At 33.6% G+C, this 17,744-nt stretch overlaps 1 protein-coding gene across 4 annotated transcripts; it reads right to left on the bottom strand.

Moving 5' to 3' along the window:
- Positions 1-615: 615 nt before the first annotated feature.
- On the bottom strand, positions 616-9,396 carry LOC103491698 (DEAD-box ATP-dependent RNA helicase 41). 4 transcript variants are annotated; one of them, XR_001762924.2, is made up of 3 exons: positions 8,817-9,396; positions 1,620-3,311; positions 616-1,355 (listed from the first exon to the last, which is right to left on the bottom strand). XR_001762924.2 is itself a non-coding variant. In XM_017045358.2 (2 exons), exons 1-2 carry the CDS (start codon positions 8,881-8,883, stop codon positions 1,780-1,782), a joined length of 1,599 nt encoding a protein of 532 aa, XP_016900847.1. In that variant the 5' UTR covers positions 8,884-9,396; the 3' UTR covers positions 616-1,779. The 4 variants fall into 4 exon arrangements, 1 of the variants encoding a protein (XP_016900847.1); XR_001762925.2 differs by having other exon boundaries at positions 616-1,333; XR_001762923.2 differs by having other exon boundaries at positions 616-1,330.
- Between the last annotated feature and the right edge of the window lie 8,348 nt (positions 9,397-17,744).

Here is a 17,744-nt window from a genome sequence, read left to right as displayed (position 1 = left end):
GAAGTCGTACTTTATTGAGAGCTTCCTAATCCCTAAACAAGAGTACTGTCTAAGTGTAAAAAATGACAAACTATAGTGAAAGTGCTCTTGTTTAGGGATCAATTGTGCCAAATGTATGAAGACGTTGAAGGATTTGAAGCAAACAAAGTTGGAAGCTTCAATCGTTTCTGCAACTGATGGAAGGCTTTGAAAGTTCAAAGGGGACGAAGGGTTTCAAGAGTATTGTTTGGTGGAATCTATAGAAGCGAAAGATAAGGAAGCTGGAATATTTTCAATTTGGAAAGAGTTTCAAGAATATTGCCCGATGGCTCTCTTTCCCTCAACATTTGAAGTGTTTGAAAGGTTTGAAAGATATAAAGAGATTGATAACGTTTGAATATCTGAATGCACACGTGTAAAGAAGATATCTAACAGCTCCAAAAATTATGTGAAGTTTTGATGGTGATAAGTGTTAATTTTCGAGTTTTGGGGAGAAATTAGGATTTTGATAGGTATTAATTGCAGAAAAACAATGAAAAAAAATCATAACAAAAAAAAAGAAAGAGAAAGAAAGACGATAAAAAATAATTGCAACAAAGAAAAGAAAAAAAAAAAAGCAAAACACCAAACCTAAAATATTTAAAAAATAATTAATTTTATAGCCTTTATTACATGTATCATACATATGAAAATTTTCCAATTAATAATAATAACTTATTTTCTTACAATTATTTTAGAAGGTTCCTCTCATTGGGTAAAGAATCGAAGATGAGTACTACTGGATACTCAACCGAAATATTTAGGTACATTTATGCAGACACTGGAAGCATTCATCGGCCTTCACACACACTTTCACAATCTACCAGATGCAAAGCTTCGTATCCATAATTTGATTCAAGTCGCTTTTTCAATACGTTTGCTCGTCATCCCTTGCCTCGAGCATCTACCATTTGGAGAACACCCTCCTTTCAGCTTCCAACATTCACCAATTTTTCGGATTCCACAAACTTGCATTGTAAATGTTAATGATATGGCAAGGTCAGGTTGTTCCGAAAATTACTGTTACATACTCATCCAATTCAACACTTGACATGTCTCATGTTTCATACTCCTCCAATTCAACACTTGACATGTCATATTTATGTGCTTCTTTCATGGCAAATATGAATTTTATACCATCATAGTATTACAAATTTCTCAGCGTGGGTTCAATCATTCCAAAAAGTAAGATATATTCACAGTCGCTTTGATCACCTCCCCAAGTTGAAACATGCATCCATCTCACCCAGCTTCAAAAACATGCATACATCTCATTCAGACTTTTGAAGCGTACCAGGGTTGGCGCAGGCCCCTTCTTAGTTGTGGAAGAACAAAAACTGTTAATTCTTTTCTCAGTAATACTTGCTCATACATTACACCTACTTGAAGTTCGAAATTTAGAATGTCTAGGAGTGACTTTAAAATTGTTAAACACCTTTGCCGATTTCAAAATCATATCAAAACAGGCTTTTGATTAATCAAAACCACAAAGTTAAATATTAAATTAATTTTGGGTGACCAAAAACATATTTAACTTTAAAAAAGTACTTTAACAATTTCAACATTACTCTAAATTACTCTAAGATTAGGGCATTGTTTACCTTCAGAAGCTAGATCCTTAGTAAGCTTCAAATACCAAGCACCTCATTCTGCCAGCAGACCAAAAGGACTGATATCGAAACTCCAGTGCCTTCACGGGTTAAATAAGACTGATAGTAAATTCGTTAAAGTTGATATAGTAAATCTTCCACAGATTTATGTCTAAGAATACTTCCGTTTCTTCTGGTTTTTAGCCCTGTACGAAGAATTTGCTGTATGATGTGAATTCAAAAGTTCTCGAGGTATAGGTGCTCCAGAAGACTTTAAAGTCTCCACTAAATCTTGAAATAAATTCTTATTTTCCCCATTAACAAACACTATGGCTTTGCCCTCCCCTCCAAGTCTAGATGCCCGCCCAATCTGGTGTACATACTCCTTGATTGAATTTGGCATGTCAAATATAATCACTTGCCTCACACACAAAAGATCCATCCCTCGACCCAAAATCCCAGTAGCCACCATCACTTGAACTTCTCCCATGATAAATGATTTCATGGCTTCTCGTCTCTCCTTCATGGACTTGTGCCCGTGGATTGACAATGCTTTTATCCCAGTGGTAACAGTAATTGCATTAGAAAGGAGATCGGCTCCAAGCCTTGAGCCTACATATACCACAAGAGGGGGCATAAAATGTTGCTTACTTGTTAATATGTCAAAAAGCTTTTGTTTCTTATTCTTTGATTCTACCCAGATAACAACCTGCTTCAAAGCCTTAGTTGGTTTATTTGACATGCTAGTAGACATGATAACGGTGCCATCTCCCATAGATTTTGCCATCTTCTCTACTTCTGGAGAGGTAGTTGCTGTATACATTAAGATTTGTGGTCCTGAAAGAGCCCTGAAAATCTGTAATACCTGATCACGAAAGCCTTTTTGGAGCAAGCAATCCACTTCATCCAGAACAAAAGTCCTCATTTCATCAAGTTCAATATCATGCTTTGTCAAAAGATCAACCAACCTGCCAGGAGTAGCAACAATCAGCTCAACTCCTTGCTGGATACGGTGGAGCTGTCCAGCTAGGGCATCGCCACCAACAACAAGGGCAGTTTTAAATGGCATGCCTTTTCCAAGCAACTTCGCTTGTTGTTCAACTTGAATGCAAAGCTCCCTAGTAGGTGTAAGAACCATAGCTAGTGGCTTTTTTTCACCACGAAAACACTCAAGACGAGCACGTGTACAGTAGGAAACTATTGGGACCAGATAGGACATGGTCTTTCCAGAGCCAGTCTCAGCTGAAACAAGCAGATTTTTACCCAAACAAGCAGCTGGTATAGCTTGCATCTGAACAGGTGTGGGCATCTCATAGCCTGCAGTCTCTAGATTCTGGAGGAGCTTCTCAGGGAGGTCACCAAAAGAAAATGACAATATAGGAGCACAATCTAAGTCTCCCTTTATACTGATTCCAAGTTTTTTCCTAAGCATCTCAGTCTGCTCACAAGTCAAAGAAGAACCCGAATAATTAGATTCCTTAACATAAAAGCACTCATCCGCTGCAGGAAGTCTTTTAGATGGCGGCTTATCTGGAGCCATTGAATTTGCCACTTTGCATAGAACTGATTGTTTACATTCCATGCTGCAAACATCATCATCTGTCTCATCACATATGTATTCACCATAACGACCACATACAACACATTTAGGTTCTCCAGGAAAAGCCTCTCTCTGCTCGTTACATTTCACTTTAACAGCAGATTCTACATTAGAAACAAGAGTTAAAAGATTACGAAAATTAAAAAAACCTAGATCATTTATCAAGCATATGACAGTTACCAAAAAGAAAAATAAATCACTGATAAAACCAATGTAGTAAAATCCCAGAAGATAAAGAATAATTTTTCTGATGTCCTTTCATTTTATATGATCTCTTGTTTCAGTTATTTAGTGTAACAAACCAAACATGACAGTAATAGAGGCTGTAATAAATGCTGCCAACCTTAATGCATTAAGCAGACCTCAATTAAAATCATCAGAATATTAGCAAAGAAGGTTTCACCATCTTTGGGATCAGAGCAAAGACTTTGTACTTGCGTGCAAGACTGGAAATCGAGAGGTTCATCGCAGCAATGAAAAGATCATGCGGAAGAGTTCTGCAGCTGAGTACAATCTGCAGATTGGTGGTTTCATTCGGAGCATTATCAGAATATGTGACCTTTATGGAGAACTTGTCCAAGTAAATGATTTTCCATATCCATCCTATGAGGTTACCCTATCAATGGGAACAGATATCCTTTTGAATCTTTTCAACGTTCTTTTTTCCATATTTATTAGAGATAAAAGATCAATAGCCCATCATAGAAATGAGTTGAATTAAGTCATTCAGATTTAAATTCTTAAGTCTGAAATATCGCAGTCAGAGTTATTATCGTTATTGTTTTTTATGAGAAGCCAACTGAATTTCATACTCTGAATTTCATTGAAATTTAAAAAGGCTAAGATAGCCATGAAGATTAATTCCACTGTGCAGTAAAAGTAGTAAAATTGGAAAATACTACCCACACTCCATCTCTCAAACAGGGCTCCCTTTCTTCGTTAGCTAGTCGCTTTAGCAACCGAACTGGCGTCCTTCTCACCCATTAACTTTTGGAGTTTCAAGAGGTGTTGGTTATGTCTATGACTCTTCGTATGTTGGTTATGTCTATGACTCTTCATAAAAATAAATTTCGAAAAAAAATAAAAAAGGCGTTGATTATATCTATTAGATGGAGAGAAAAAAACTCAAACAAAGAAAGAAAGTATTTCCAAAATGGCAAAGTTGGACTCTATGGTAAGAGAACGAAGAGTTCTGGTTCCCTCTAAAGAGATGGGTACCAGTATTAAAGTCAGGCCTCCTTGGCTGATGTTAAAGAATTTAAAGTGTTCCTCTATGATCTAGCCTTACACCTCTCTTTGTCTTGAATATTGATGACCACTACTCGGAAAATTAATTGTTTTAAAATTAGAAACTCATATGGATTCAAAAAGGAAGAATAGAAGGCTAGGGGCTAGGGGCCTCCAATACAGGCACACAAAAGAATGCCCTTCCAAATTTCCAATCTATAATAACCCAATTAACAGACTGATTGAAGAAAATGGCCGGAGCACCACCTCCAGAGAAGCCAAAAGAAGTGTCTAGCCGCACAACCCCACACTACTTTTGCCTTCCTTTCAAACACAAACCAGAAAGAGCTTCAAAAAGCCACTCCTCCACCGTCCTAAGCCAAAGCAATTATAAAATAGGATCCAACCATTATAAGAACCTTTGCTGGGAAAATTATATTGCTGTATATTAGAGACTATTCATGATTTTTCTTCTTTTGGTAAGAAACGATTCAATTCAAGATCCCTTGTGATGGCGGTTCAAAATCCAGGCCATAATTACCCCTAAGCTAGCATAGGTGTGCTCAATCATACATTTAGATATCTATTTTATTCTAAGTGGATCAAGGACGATGCAATCGACTTATGCTCACCTCAAGAGCTTCCTTTCAACCATTTAGAAAAGCTAAACTATAGGGAAGCTAACACAAAATTAACTCCATAGACAAACTGTATAACCAGTTTCTAAACCCAACTGCACTACCTGAAACATAGAAGCTGAAGATATGACACAAAAATAATTAATTTCCATAAGAAATAACAATCTCCGCATTCAGATTACAAAGCAATTGCTGCCAGGAACTATGCTCTGGATGCTCTGGTTTCGCCATTTTTAACTCAAAGAACCAAGAGCAAGTTCATAGTGGCTCGTCCAGCAAAAGTAACTGAAAACCTTTTGAAGTAAGTCAATTTTCTTCATAGTTGTACATTCAACTCTTGTAAAATTTTCCTAAACATGAGGCTAAAAGAAGAACCCCATTGTTGAACAAACAGGTATATTCCAGTAGAGGAAATCCCTGTCCAATACGGCAGCTTCAAAGGAGACAATGATTACGAGTTCACCGCGGAAGATGGTGTCGTTTCAGAGATCAACCTCAAGGCTGGCTCAACAGCTTCCATTGAAATTCCAGCACCTCTGGTAATTCATTAAAATAACAACTTCCACTAAGTGTGTAACATATCTTAGACACCAATTAGAAACTAAATCTGAAATTGAGCAACTAAAAACGTATTCTTGACTCTATTTTATCACATATAAATAACCCAAATATTCAAATCTCAAACATTGTTGTTTCATTCATTCATAAGTCCCCTGTGTTTTATGTTTTGTGAATTTGGAAACAGGGAGAGAGCAATCTGATATGGGATTTGACTGTTGTTGGTCGGGAAGTGAATTACAAAGAAGAATTTGTGCCCACTGATGAAGGATCATACACCATTATTGTTCAAAAGGGGAAGAAGACAGAGTGGAAACGAAGAACCAGTGAGGAACAGTTTTAGGAACAGTGAACCTGGGAAGATTGTTTTTGTTGAGAATTTCTCCAACAAAAGGAAGAGGGTTCTGTATAGATTCAGGATGAAGAAGATTGAGTAAATCAAAGAAGAAAGTGTCTGATGAAAAGATTATGAAAAACCATGAAAGATGGGAGTGCGATTTTGTATTGTTTTTTTGCTCTTTTCTTATAAACTTTATTATTATAGAGATTGTGGGGTGAGAGAATTTCTTTTGCAATATTATTATTCTTGTAATTTAATTTGTCTAAAGTTTCTTTTTTTTTTTTAGAAAAGTTATGTGATATTATTTGTTCTTGATTCTTTCTTGTAATGAATAAACTTTGGTGAGCTATCTTTCTTATCTAGGGTTTCTTATGTATATAAAATAAAGAGATGCTAGGTTAACCTCAATCGTTTGTTCATATAAAAAAATGAAGTGACGTGTACCTCCACATACAAGACAGATTGGATTAGTTCAAGTGTGCAACCCAACCCGGAAGTACAATGGGCAAGTACATGTGTAATTCTTATTAAAGATCAATAATGAAAATAAATATTGATTCAACGTGATTTTAAGACGGGATTTTACAATCCAGTCTTTTTTCTGTCATTTTTTGAACTATCTTGAAATCAATTTAAGAAAAAATGCGTATTTCAGGTACCATATATATGTATGGCAAAAAAGAGTAGTAAAAGACAAAGATTCAAGCTAAATTTATGAAATAAACATCCTAATTAACAAGATTTAATAAAATCAATTAAAGAAAAATGTGTATTTCATGTAGCATCTATATGCATGGCAAATAAAAGTTTGAAACTAAATTTATTAAATGAACATCATAATTAACAAAGATTTAATAAAATCAATCGAAGAAAAATGCGTATTCCATGTACAATATATATGTAGACTTAGAAAATCGTAAAAAACCCAGATTATAATAGTCTCCGTCCCAAACACAACTTATAATAACACAAATTATAATAATTTCCAGCTTATAATAACATAGATTATAATAGTTTGCACCTGAAACACAAACTATAATAGTCTGCATCCTAAATGTAGACTATTATAATCCTCATACTATTATAAGTCACTCATCGCTCCAAATGCCCCCTTAGGCTTCACAATGAAACCCCTTTTGCTAAATGGTCATGGTGTTTTAACTCTAAACCTGACTCTTTGCAGCAAAAATTCATTGCGGGTAAATTTGGTCCCCATACTTTTGAGTCATTGAATGGTCGACAAAAGTGATTAAAGGTACTTACTGAAATTTATGGAAAGACGTTGTGAAGGATCTTCCTAGTTTTGCTAACTTGATTCGTTGTGCAGTAAGGGATGGGAGAGAGACCTAATTTTGCGAGAATTTCTAGGTTGGGTATGGACCTCTTTGTGCTTTATTTTCCTTGTCTTTACCATCTTTCCTCCCTCAAAAATCATTTCATTGTCGATTTCTTGGTTTGGGAGGGGAGTTCATTCACTTTTTCTTTTGCTTTTTGACGTTCTCTTACTGATAGGGAATTGTTAGATGTGGCTTCCCTCCTCTCTCTATTAGAGAATTTTCCTTTTCGCCTTGATAGAAGGGATGTGAGAACCTGGAGTCCTAATCTTCGAATGGTTTCTCCCATAAGTCTTTTTCCCAACTGGATCCTTCTCCTTCTAGTGAGTCAGTTTCTCAGTCCTCCGGAAGATTAAGGTTCCCAGAAAGGTGAGATTCTTTTCTTGGTGCTCCATGTTCGCTCTAACCCATTTGACAAGCTCTACAGAATTTTGCCTTCTATAGTTGGCCCATTCTGTTGTATTCTTTGTTGGAAGGTGGGAGAAGATCTGCATCATATTCTCGAGAATTGTGACAACACTTGCAACATTTGGGATTCTTTCTCACAAATGTTTGGTAGAGTGAATACTCATCCTAGAGGTGTTAGAGACACGATCAAGTATTACCTTCTCAACCCACTTGTGAGGGAGAAAGCTAGGTTTCTTTGGAGTGCCAGTACTTGTGCGATTTTATGGGGCTTGTGGAGGAAATGAAACCATAGAATTTGTATGGGCATGGAGAGGGATTCTAGAGAGCTTTGGTCCCTTGTTCATCATTATGTCTCACTTTGGGCATCGATTTCAAATCTTTTTTGTAACTACTCTTTGGGTTTGATTTCTATTAGTTGGGATCCTTTCTTGTAATGGGGTTTTTTCCAGTGTTGGTTTAGGTTGATTTTTTCATTATTCATTATTCATTATTCTCAATGGAGCATTTCTCCCTTTATCAAAATAATAATAATAATAATAATAATGTTGAACAAGATTCCCCCGATCAGAAACCAAAGAATGTTTTCCTTCACATTTACAGACAAACTAACCATTTTAATTGCGACCTGTACAATAATTATAAACTTGAGCCAATTTTTCTTTCAGCTCAAAATAAAAGAAAAAAAATTAATCCTAGAGCAGCAAACGTTGTAGAACAATTCCCATGGACATGGTAACTTCCCTATTTCTATGCCAGTTATTTCAGTCAGTTAGCATCATAGTGAACTATCCTGACTACCATGACAGTTATACAGTAGCCATATTCCGCCAATGCATTGAGAAGACTCGATCCTAAATTTGAAATAATATCAATAATTAACCACGCAAGTATCAGATCAGCAGCAATATTGACGAGTATTCTAAAAACAAGAATAACAAACTAATTCGGGGGCTTGAACAAAGTAATACAAACATAAGGAACCTAGTAAGAATCAACCAATTAAGCATAAAAAAACATCAAATAGTACGTATGGAAGCAACGAAGAAGTATAAACACACATGTTCGTGTATCTCACAGAACAGAACGGAAAAAAAACCCTCTTACCTCCAGAATCATCATCTGCCGATTTTGAGAGTGCTTCGGGCACACAGTCCTTGTTTCCATTATCCATGACTATGAATTCAATATTTTTATGCTCGGGGTCAAGTATTCATATTAGTTCCTGCCAAATAAATAAATAAACAACTCCGCACAAATTTAAAGAGTTAAGCTGTTAATTCGTTCTCGCCTAAGTCTGGCTCTGATTCGTCTCTTTAGTGTTTCCCATCTTATAGTTTCGCTCTCTATGCTCTCGCTCTCTTAAAATTATTCAAGATCTTTTCATCTCACGGGCTCGCTTTTTGTGCTCTTGCTCTCTCGGTCTCACCCTCCTCTCACTCCGACAAAGAAGAAGTAGGAGACAATTGTGTTGGAGAAGAAGAGTAAGTCAGAGAGAAGGAGCTCGCATGCGTGAAGACGGGAAGAAGAGGAAGCGGAAGAAGAAGACGGTGCTGCACCTGGAGACATGAGAAAAGGAAGAAACCCCAGATCATAGAAGTGTGTTTGAGAGAGGGAAAAGATTATGGGGGAAGGGCTAACATAGTCCTTCCCAAATGCCCTCGATCCTTTCCCAATTATTTTCCGAATCTTTCTTAACCCTCTCTATTTAATTATAATTTATTAAATACTATTTAATCAACCTTTTTCCTCAAATTGGAAAATTTTTCTTAAAAAAAAAAAACTATTCCAATTTGAACGACTAAATCTAATATCAAACAATACTCAAATATAAACGGTCATATCCTACGTATATTATATACATTGTGGATAAAGTAGTTGACGAGACATTTTCTATCGTGATACTTTTCCTTTTCTACTGTGATACCCCTTTATAATTTCTATACTTATAACTTTTATTTATTTTAATCTTTTTATTTAAAAAACATAGCTTAAGTTATGAATTTGTTACAATTACCTGAATTTAAAATTTTTATTTTCTGTTTTATTCTTGAATTAGGTAATTTATTGTGATTACACCGTTTGACCAGTATTTCTTTTTCTTTTTTCTCCTACATTACGAAAACTAGGATAATTTAGTAAATTAAATATACGAAATTTGTGTATTGGATTTAAAATATAAATTTTAAAAAATAATAATAATTTAATCGCACTTAACGATTATGTAAAAAAGTTGAAAATTGACGTAGTATTTAAAGAAATTACTCCAAAAAATTTTATGAAAACTAGAAAGATTTGGTAAATTAAATATATTAAATTTTTGTACTAGATTTAGAATATGAATTTAGAAAAATTAATAATTTAATTGCATGTAATGATTACGTAAAAAAGTTGAAAATGAACGTAGTATTTAAAGAAATTACTGCAAATTACTTTACAAAAACTAGAACAATTTGGTAAATTAAATATACGAAATTTGTGTATTTAAGTTAGAATATGAATTTGAAAAAACAATAATAACTTTTGCTCCTGCACTCTGTTCCATGTAATTGACTCTGGTATATAACTCCCTTCCTAAAAACTGTTTTGTTCTTCGTGTATTGTTTCTTTTGAATAAAATTATGTTGTCAGTCATTGGTTTTAATCAATTGTTAAAGATACGCGATCGTTTAATATGGTTCAATATATACGCGATTGTTTAGGTATGGCTACGACGTGATCGTTTATATATGACTTTAATTTATACACGATCGTTTAGATATGACTACAATTTATCTTTTCAATTCGATCCTTTAATTTTGTTACACGATCGTTTAGATTTGGGTCCCCAAATCTAAATGATTTTTTTTCTTTAATTTGATACACGTTTAGATTTCTTTACAAGATCGTTTAAATTTATTTATACAATCATTTACCTTTTTTTAGACGATCGTTTACATTTGGCTACTCCAATCCAAATGATTTCTTTTCAAGATCTTTTATACACGATCTTTTATTTTTTTTACATGATCGTTTACATTTAGCTACTCCAATCTAAATGATTTTTTTTCAAGATTTTTTATACACAATCTTTTATTTTTTTTTTATACGATCATTTACATTTAGCTACTCCAATCTAAATGATTTTTTTTTTCAAAATTCTTTATACACGATCTTTTAGATTTTGCTATTTTATTGTACACAGTCGTTGAGATTTGGTTACTCAAAAGAAAAACGAAATCGCAGGGGAACACGGGGAGGACGAATCGTAGGGGAGAAAAGAAAGATGGAAGGGCAAACCTGGAATATTTAAAAAATGGATAACTTTTCGGGCTTTGTTACCGGCTGTAAATAGTTTACAGTTTTGTTACATTTATGTAAGTTTTCTTATTTAAAATATAAAAAAATGGAAATATTGTATATATATTTGCCAATATTAGCAACAGAATAGCAAACTTAGTTAAGATTTACCAAATTTGAATGTTGTTTGCAAAATACATTATTTTCGTGTTATTTCTAATATCCTGTTTCATTTTTTTTAGCTATTCAAATACATTTTATTTGGAATATATGGATTATCATATAGCTATTCAAATACATTTTATTTGGAATATATGGATTATCATATACTTAGGGGAATGATACTATATCTTGAAGATCAAATTTTTTACCTTTTTGTGTGTGTCCCAAATTTGTTGTTTATAACATCATTCATACTCGACATATACTATGTTTCGAAAATCTTAATTCTATTGGTTATTATAAAGTTCAATTAGTTCAACAACCGTGATTATGATTCAATGACACTATTTAGGAAATCATTCTTATTCTTGGTTTTGTAACAAATCCATCTTAATGTTAAGTTTTTTGGATTGATAAAGTATATGATTATATGAGCAAATAAATATTAATATTTGAATATGTGATCATGATATAGAACGAAAAATTTATCACATTATTTCAAAGCATAAATTACAATGTAATTTTGTCAGTAACATATGCTATACATTCTATCAAATACTGTGGATATAATATGGAAAGAATAATATTGCCATGTAGTATGTATAAATATACTGTAACTCTAAAGAAAATTAGTGCAATCAAACCTAGTTGATTTAACCAATAAATCGATTTTGTTAAATTAAGAAAAAAAATAATAAACAATCAAACAAATGGAACAAATTAAATATATTCAAATTTATATTTTTCTTATATTTTTCAAACAAATATTTTCAAGTAGGTAAATGAAATATATTTATTTACTAACCATAAAAATATTTTTAAGGAGCTCAATGAAATATTTTCAATTAAATCGAATTTATTAATTTTTTGTTAATAAATAAATAAATTTAGAGATTATCAAAATAAATTAAAACTAATAAAATATTTTCCTATATCAAACTAAACGATTGTTGTGAAAAAATATCAAAACTAATAAAATTTCAATTTCAAATATCAAATTCGCTCATTTCTCACAAGTTTGTTATAAAAAAATTAATTAATAAATTTTAAATTCAAATTGTTATTAAAAATTTGTATTTTGTATTATTTAATAATTTTTTGACAAACATTTTAGAATATAAGTTGTTAAATTTTAAATTATAACAAATAGAATTTTAAATTTTAATTTCAAATGTTATTAAAAATTTATCTTTGCAATTATTTTAGGGATATTATGTAAGATTTGAATTCAAATTGACGATTTTAGGGGATGATATAAAATCTAAATTCAAATTGTTATTAAAAGTATGTATTATATATTATTTAATAAAGTTTTGATAAATATTGTGAAATATAAAGAATCTGAACCTATTGAATTTATATTTGTCATTATTATAGGGGTATTATCTAAATTTTAATTCAAATTGTTATTAAATCTATCTATTATGAATTATGGAAATAAATTATTAATTAATTGATTTAAATCCTGAGGATCTGAAAATCTGGTAGAAATTGCCTCCATATTTTCAGGGAATGTTGGTACAATTTTCTCCAACAAGAAAATATCATGTTTAGTTAAGATTTATCAAAACTGAACTTTGTTTACAAATATATTGTATCCATGATCTTTGATATTCTATCTCATTTTTTGACCTATCCACATACATCGTATCTGTAAGAAATGAATTATCATATATAAAGTGGTATAATAGGGTATAAAAAAGTCTAAAAAGTCTGCATCCGACAGTTTTGCTATAAATCAAAAGATTTTTGGAATTTGCTATTTTTTAGTTTGTTATTTACTATTTTGCTATTTATACGGTTATCTTTATCTTTTATCTTTATCTTTAGGGGTTTTAACTAAGTTAATTTTTATAAATATAACAAACCAGTAAAATATTTACAGCTCGTGTGACAAAATGAAAAAGCTCATAAAGCTGGTAATTTTTTTTTTAATATTCTAGGTTTGCTCTTCCTTTTCATCGTCTTTCTTCTCTTCCTCATCTGTGAATTTTTTCTTTCCATCCACTTTCTTCTGTAATTTTATTTAGAAAAATTCAAATCGTTATTTGGTTCAAGATCATGTACCAAATATAAAAGATCTAGTTTTTCATTTTTATTCAAACCGTTATTTGGTTGTTCAAGATCATATATGAAATATAAAAGATCTTGAAAAAATAACGTCAATACAAAAAGATCTAAAAAAATCGTTTATATTTAGGTAGCCAAATCTAAACGATCATGTACTAAAAATAATCGATTGTATAGTCAAATCTGAACGATAGTTGATTCATTCTTCTTTGTACCTATGCTGGAACCAGTGTTGTCATGTGGGCCTCCATACTCAAGACGATAAAAAATTGGAGTAGAGGGGCTTGTACATTTTTTTTTAGCCATGCCTAGCCTTTTAAAGGCTAATAGCCTTGTAGTCGTTGAGGCCTGACATGTGTTTTTCTCTTTTCTAGGGGTTGTAGTTAGCTTTTAAAAGGTTGAATACTGGTCAAGGCTAGATGTTAACTGGTGACTTTCTCTTTCTGCCTTTATCATGCTTAGTCTTTCAAATACTAAGGCGCGTGAAATGAGTGGTCTAATTCGATCGAATGTTGAGGTTCTTTAACTATTACTTCTTTTCTCTTCCGTACTATCAACCTTCTTTACAACTATATGATTGCTGTCAACCACTCTTTCCTTTCCCTTTTTAGTTATATGGATCGACTCTAGTGACTTGTATCCGAGTCATTTTCTTGATACAGGTATAGCATGTTCTTCTCGTAAAAGCTTTTTTGGGTTGAGGAGAGCTCATGTTATTCATGAATTTTCAAGCTTGTGAACTCATTATGAGTTGTGATGTCATAACTTGCTGTCGTCATCAATTTGTAAGCCTTGGGGTCGAAGCCGCTTCCATCAGGTCTAACTTTATCTCTTGCTTCATTATCTTAGTCAACGGTGTAGTAAAGCTTTCTTTTAAGACTTCGACGTCACCAACCTTTAAGCCTTTTGGGGACTCCACGAATGGTAACTCGTCTTTCTTGCTCCTCGATAGAGAGACGTTGCGCATGATTGGCGGGTTTGAAGTCTTTTCATCTTTCAGAATCATACTCTTTATGGTGCCAACGGATGCCTCATCCTTTCCAGAGTTAAAAGTTTTTGTACTTTCATGTGGTTCCTTTCTTATGCTTGCAAGTGACTTAAGTTGTGAATTATCTCCTTTTTTTTATGAGGGGAATTTCTGCAAGCATAGCTTATGAGATATTATAATTCTTCAAATAAAACTTTTCATTTGCGAAGTGCGACTCAACCTCTTAGAACAGTTAGAGTCAACTTTAACCTTCTTTACGCCGTTTTGATAAAATTTAAAGCACTGATGCAATGTCGAAGTTACTACTTCATTTCCATGAATCTAAGGACGACTGAGTAAAAACTTGTAAATGGTCCTTTAGTTTATGACATGAAACAATGCACTAGCCTTTAGGTTGCCAATTGTGAGTTCTAAGCGTATCTTGTTTATTGATCTAGTTAAAAGCTTGGATTACTAGCTTGCTATTTGAAAGTTTGTCCATCAAGATGCTTACTTGCCTCATAGTCGACTTTAGTATTATGTTGACAGCAGATCCATTATTGATAAGAATCAGTTGAGTCTCTATTCTTGAAAGTATCTAAAAACATACAAGGGTCTATTATAAAGTTTGGATCCCAACAGAAAATTTACATTTGAAAAGTCTATAGACATACAATAGAGAGCACTCTCATATGTCATAATCGAAGCACTCGAACTTGATGCTCCTGAACTTAACAATGCATCAATAAGCATGATTTTGGGTTCTTGAGGAAATGATAATAGATCATCCACATTGAACCTCGATAAGTCTTTTGACACTCATTCCTCCTCTCACTACAAGAAGTAGATAGACTCTCAACATATAAATACGTCGATGGAAGTGGTAAACACGTCGAGAATGAATTCCCAATGTAGAAAGGGACGTCGGGACGACCGTCAGAAGAAACGCATTGGGAGACAAATTTCCGACGTGCCACTAATAAGGCATCGAGAATAATCTTCTTCCGACGTCATCTTTACCAACGTCTTCGATGTGTCGACAACAAGTCATCTCTGACGTTCACAATTCCGACGTCATCCATACGTTAGAAATAACCATCTCCGACATGACGTTTGCACCATATTTTCGACGTATTTACTATGTCGAGAAATATTTTAAATATGTAATTTTTATTTTTTCATGAAATATTTTTCTGTAATATTTTCCTATAAGATTTATTTCCTGAAATATTTGCATTCGTTTTCGATTAAATTAAAAAGAATTCAAAATAAATTAGTAAATTATGAAATACAAACACTAATTTAACAAAAAAAAAATTAAATGTTCATAATTCAAAGAAGTTCAAAAAATGTAACAACATTTATAATACAAATAAAAAATATTTCTCGTTAAAAAAAACGCAAAGAAAGTCATACTTCATAACGTACGTCTCCTAACGAGGCTCGTATGCCATTCTACACCGCGGATAATGATACAAAAGTGGCTAAGTTTAGTACATATATATGCATATCATCACCGTCTATTGTCATTTCAAGAACTTAAGAATAATAAAAACATATACACCTACCACAAAGCTAGGGATCATGTGGTTGTCCTTGTTGTGTCCGATTCATGTCTTCTATGAGCTTCTGCAATTGTTCCACTTCTAAAACTAACGCATCGTAATTTCTTGTCTGTTCTTCAATCCGTTGATTAGCTTGATCAAGCTTAGCCTGTAACTGGAGCTGTACTGTGGACTGCAGACATGAGGTCATGGAACTGTTTGTACTGATCGTTTTGTGGAGCCTTAGGCTTGGGTCCCCATTGGCTGCAATGTAGCGTTCCAACTCAAAAAGTTGAGACTGTGCACGTCTTCTAGGAGTCGGAGATGCAGATGATTGAAAAATACATGCTCAATAAATTATAAGAGCATATAATGTTAGATAAAAAGTTGAAATAATCCTAAGTTAAAATGTAAATCATTATTAGACTCACTCGAATTATCGCCCACCGACGATAACCCTCCCACAAGGTTATCTAGATCCTCTGCAAACTCGAGGAACATGGCATTCGTCTCGTCAAAATCGCGTCGGAATGACGACATAGTGCCTATGGACATAGAAAACAAACATTCAATAAGCAAATACAAACGCATAACTAGAATTGAAATATATAAACTACATAAATATGTGGGTACGTGGTTCGTCATTATCATTCGTCATCGTCGCTTGTTCTCCTTGCATGTGACAAGTGTTCATCCACATCGTCGATAAAATCGTCAGTGACATGACTCACAACCAGTCTTTCAACGATGGTGGGATGAACGTCAATCCTGCATAGAGTGTCATCTTCGATGTGCTCATCCATTCGATGGTTGACAACGATTTCTTGTACATTCAGGTTTCTCGGTAAAAAAAAGGAACGTGTTGAGAGATTTGTACCCTAGTTCAACATGTGTTCTTTGACTTTTGTTGACGTCCGTGTCATACCACCAACACTTAAATAGCCAGACATTTCTTCCCAACAGATATTGAACATGCAAGACTTCGTCCATAACACCATAGAAATTATCGTCTCCACTTCCACTTGCATCGCTTTCACCAATGACCATCAGTCCACTATTTTGTGTAGTGTGCCGGGAATCACGTTTTGACATGTGAAATCTTAGCCCACCTACGATGCATCCATTGTAACAACGAACATCAAATGATGGTCCCATTGAAAGTGAGAAGAAATCGTGAGATAGACTTTCAGACTCACACAGTTCTATAACTTGAAATCACGCAATTCTACCATAAATGTAGGATAGCCAACACAACCTAATTATTAACCACAAACAACTTCAATCTTTACATTCTACTCACCCCTTCCAACAACAGTACCTTACAAGCTATCCTACTACCACCCCTTCAAGCCCTAAAAAACACAAGCAAATTCAAAACAAAAAGGGTTACCATAACTGTAGGATAGTCATCCCAAATCAACAACAAAGTTATTCAAAACTACTAAGAAATAACTACTAGAATTGAATTAAAGGCTACCATAACTGCAGGATAACTAAAACGAATCTTAACACAAATTATAGAATTTTTAACACAATAATAACCATTGTCCCCCTCCACCCCTCAAATTTTTAACTCTAATCCCTCAAATTTTCAATTCAAATCGCCCACCCTTTCAAAATTTCAATTCAATTGCCCCTTCAAAATTTCATCCTCAACCCCCATTCCCCTCTAATTTTCAATCCACCCTCTTCAAATATTCAATTAAACCTCACTCCCCCTCTTCAAATTCAATCCACACATACAAATTTTTAATTCTTCAAATCAATTTCTCAAATACCCCCTCTTTCAACCCACATTTAAGATTCCAACTTCAAAAACCAAAATCTATTCCTAAACAATATCCTAAAACTAATTCATCATTAAAATCCTAAAACTAATTTTAAAAAACAAAAAACTAAACAAACTAACCAAACATAAACTAACATTTAAGTGTTTATGGTTTTAAACTTACCTCAAATAGGGATGTGCGGTGGCAGACGGTGGGAGAGGCGCGATGGCAGGCTCACGGCGGC

This window comes from Cucumis melo, chromosome 6 (assembly GCF_025177605.1).
Source record: "Cucumis melo cultivar AY chromosome 6, USDA_Cmelo_AY_1.0, whole genome shotgun sequence".
Lineage (NCBI taxonomy): Eukaryota > Viridiplantae > Streptophyta > Magnoliopsida > Cucurbitales > Cucurbitaceae > Cucumis > Cucumis melo.
Note: the sequence above shows the minus strand (reverse complement) of the source record. Positions and strands in the feature narration are given on the sequence as shown.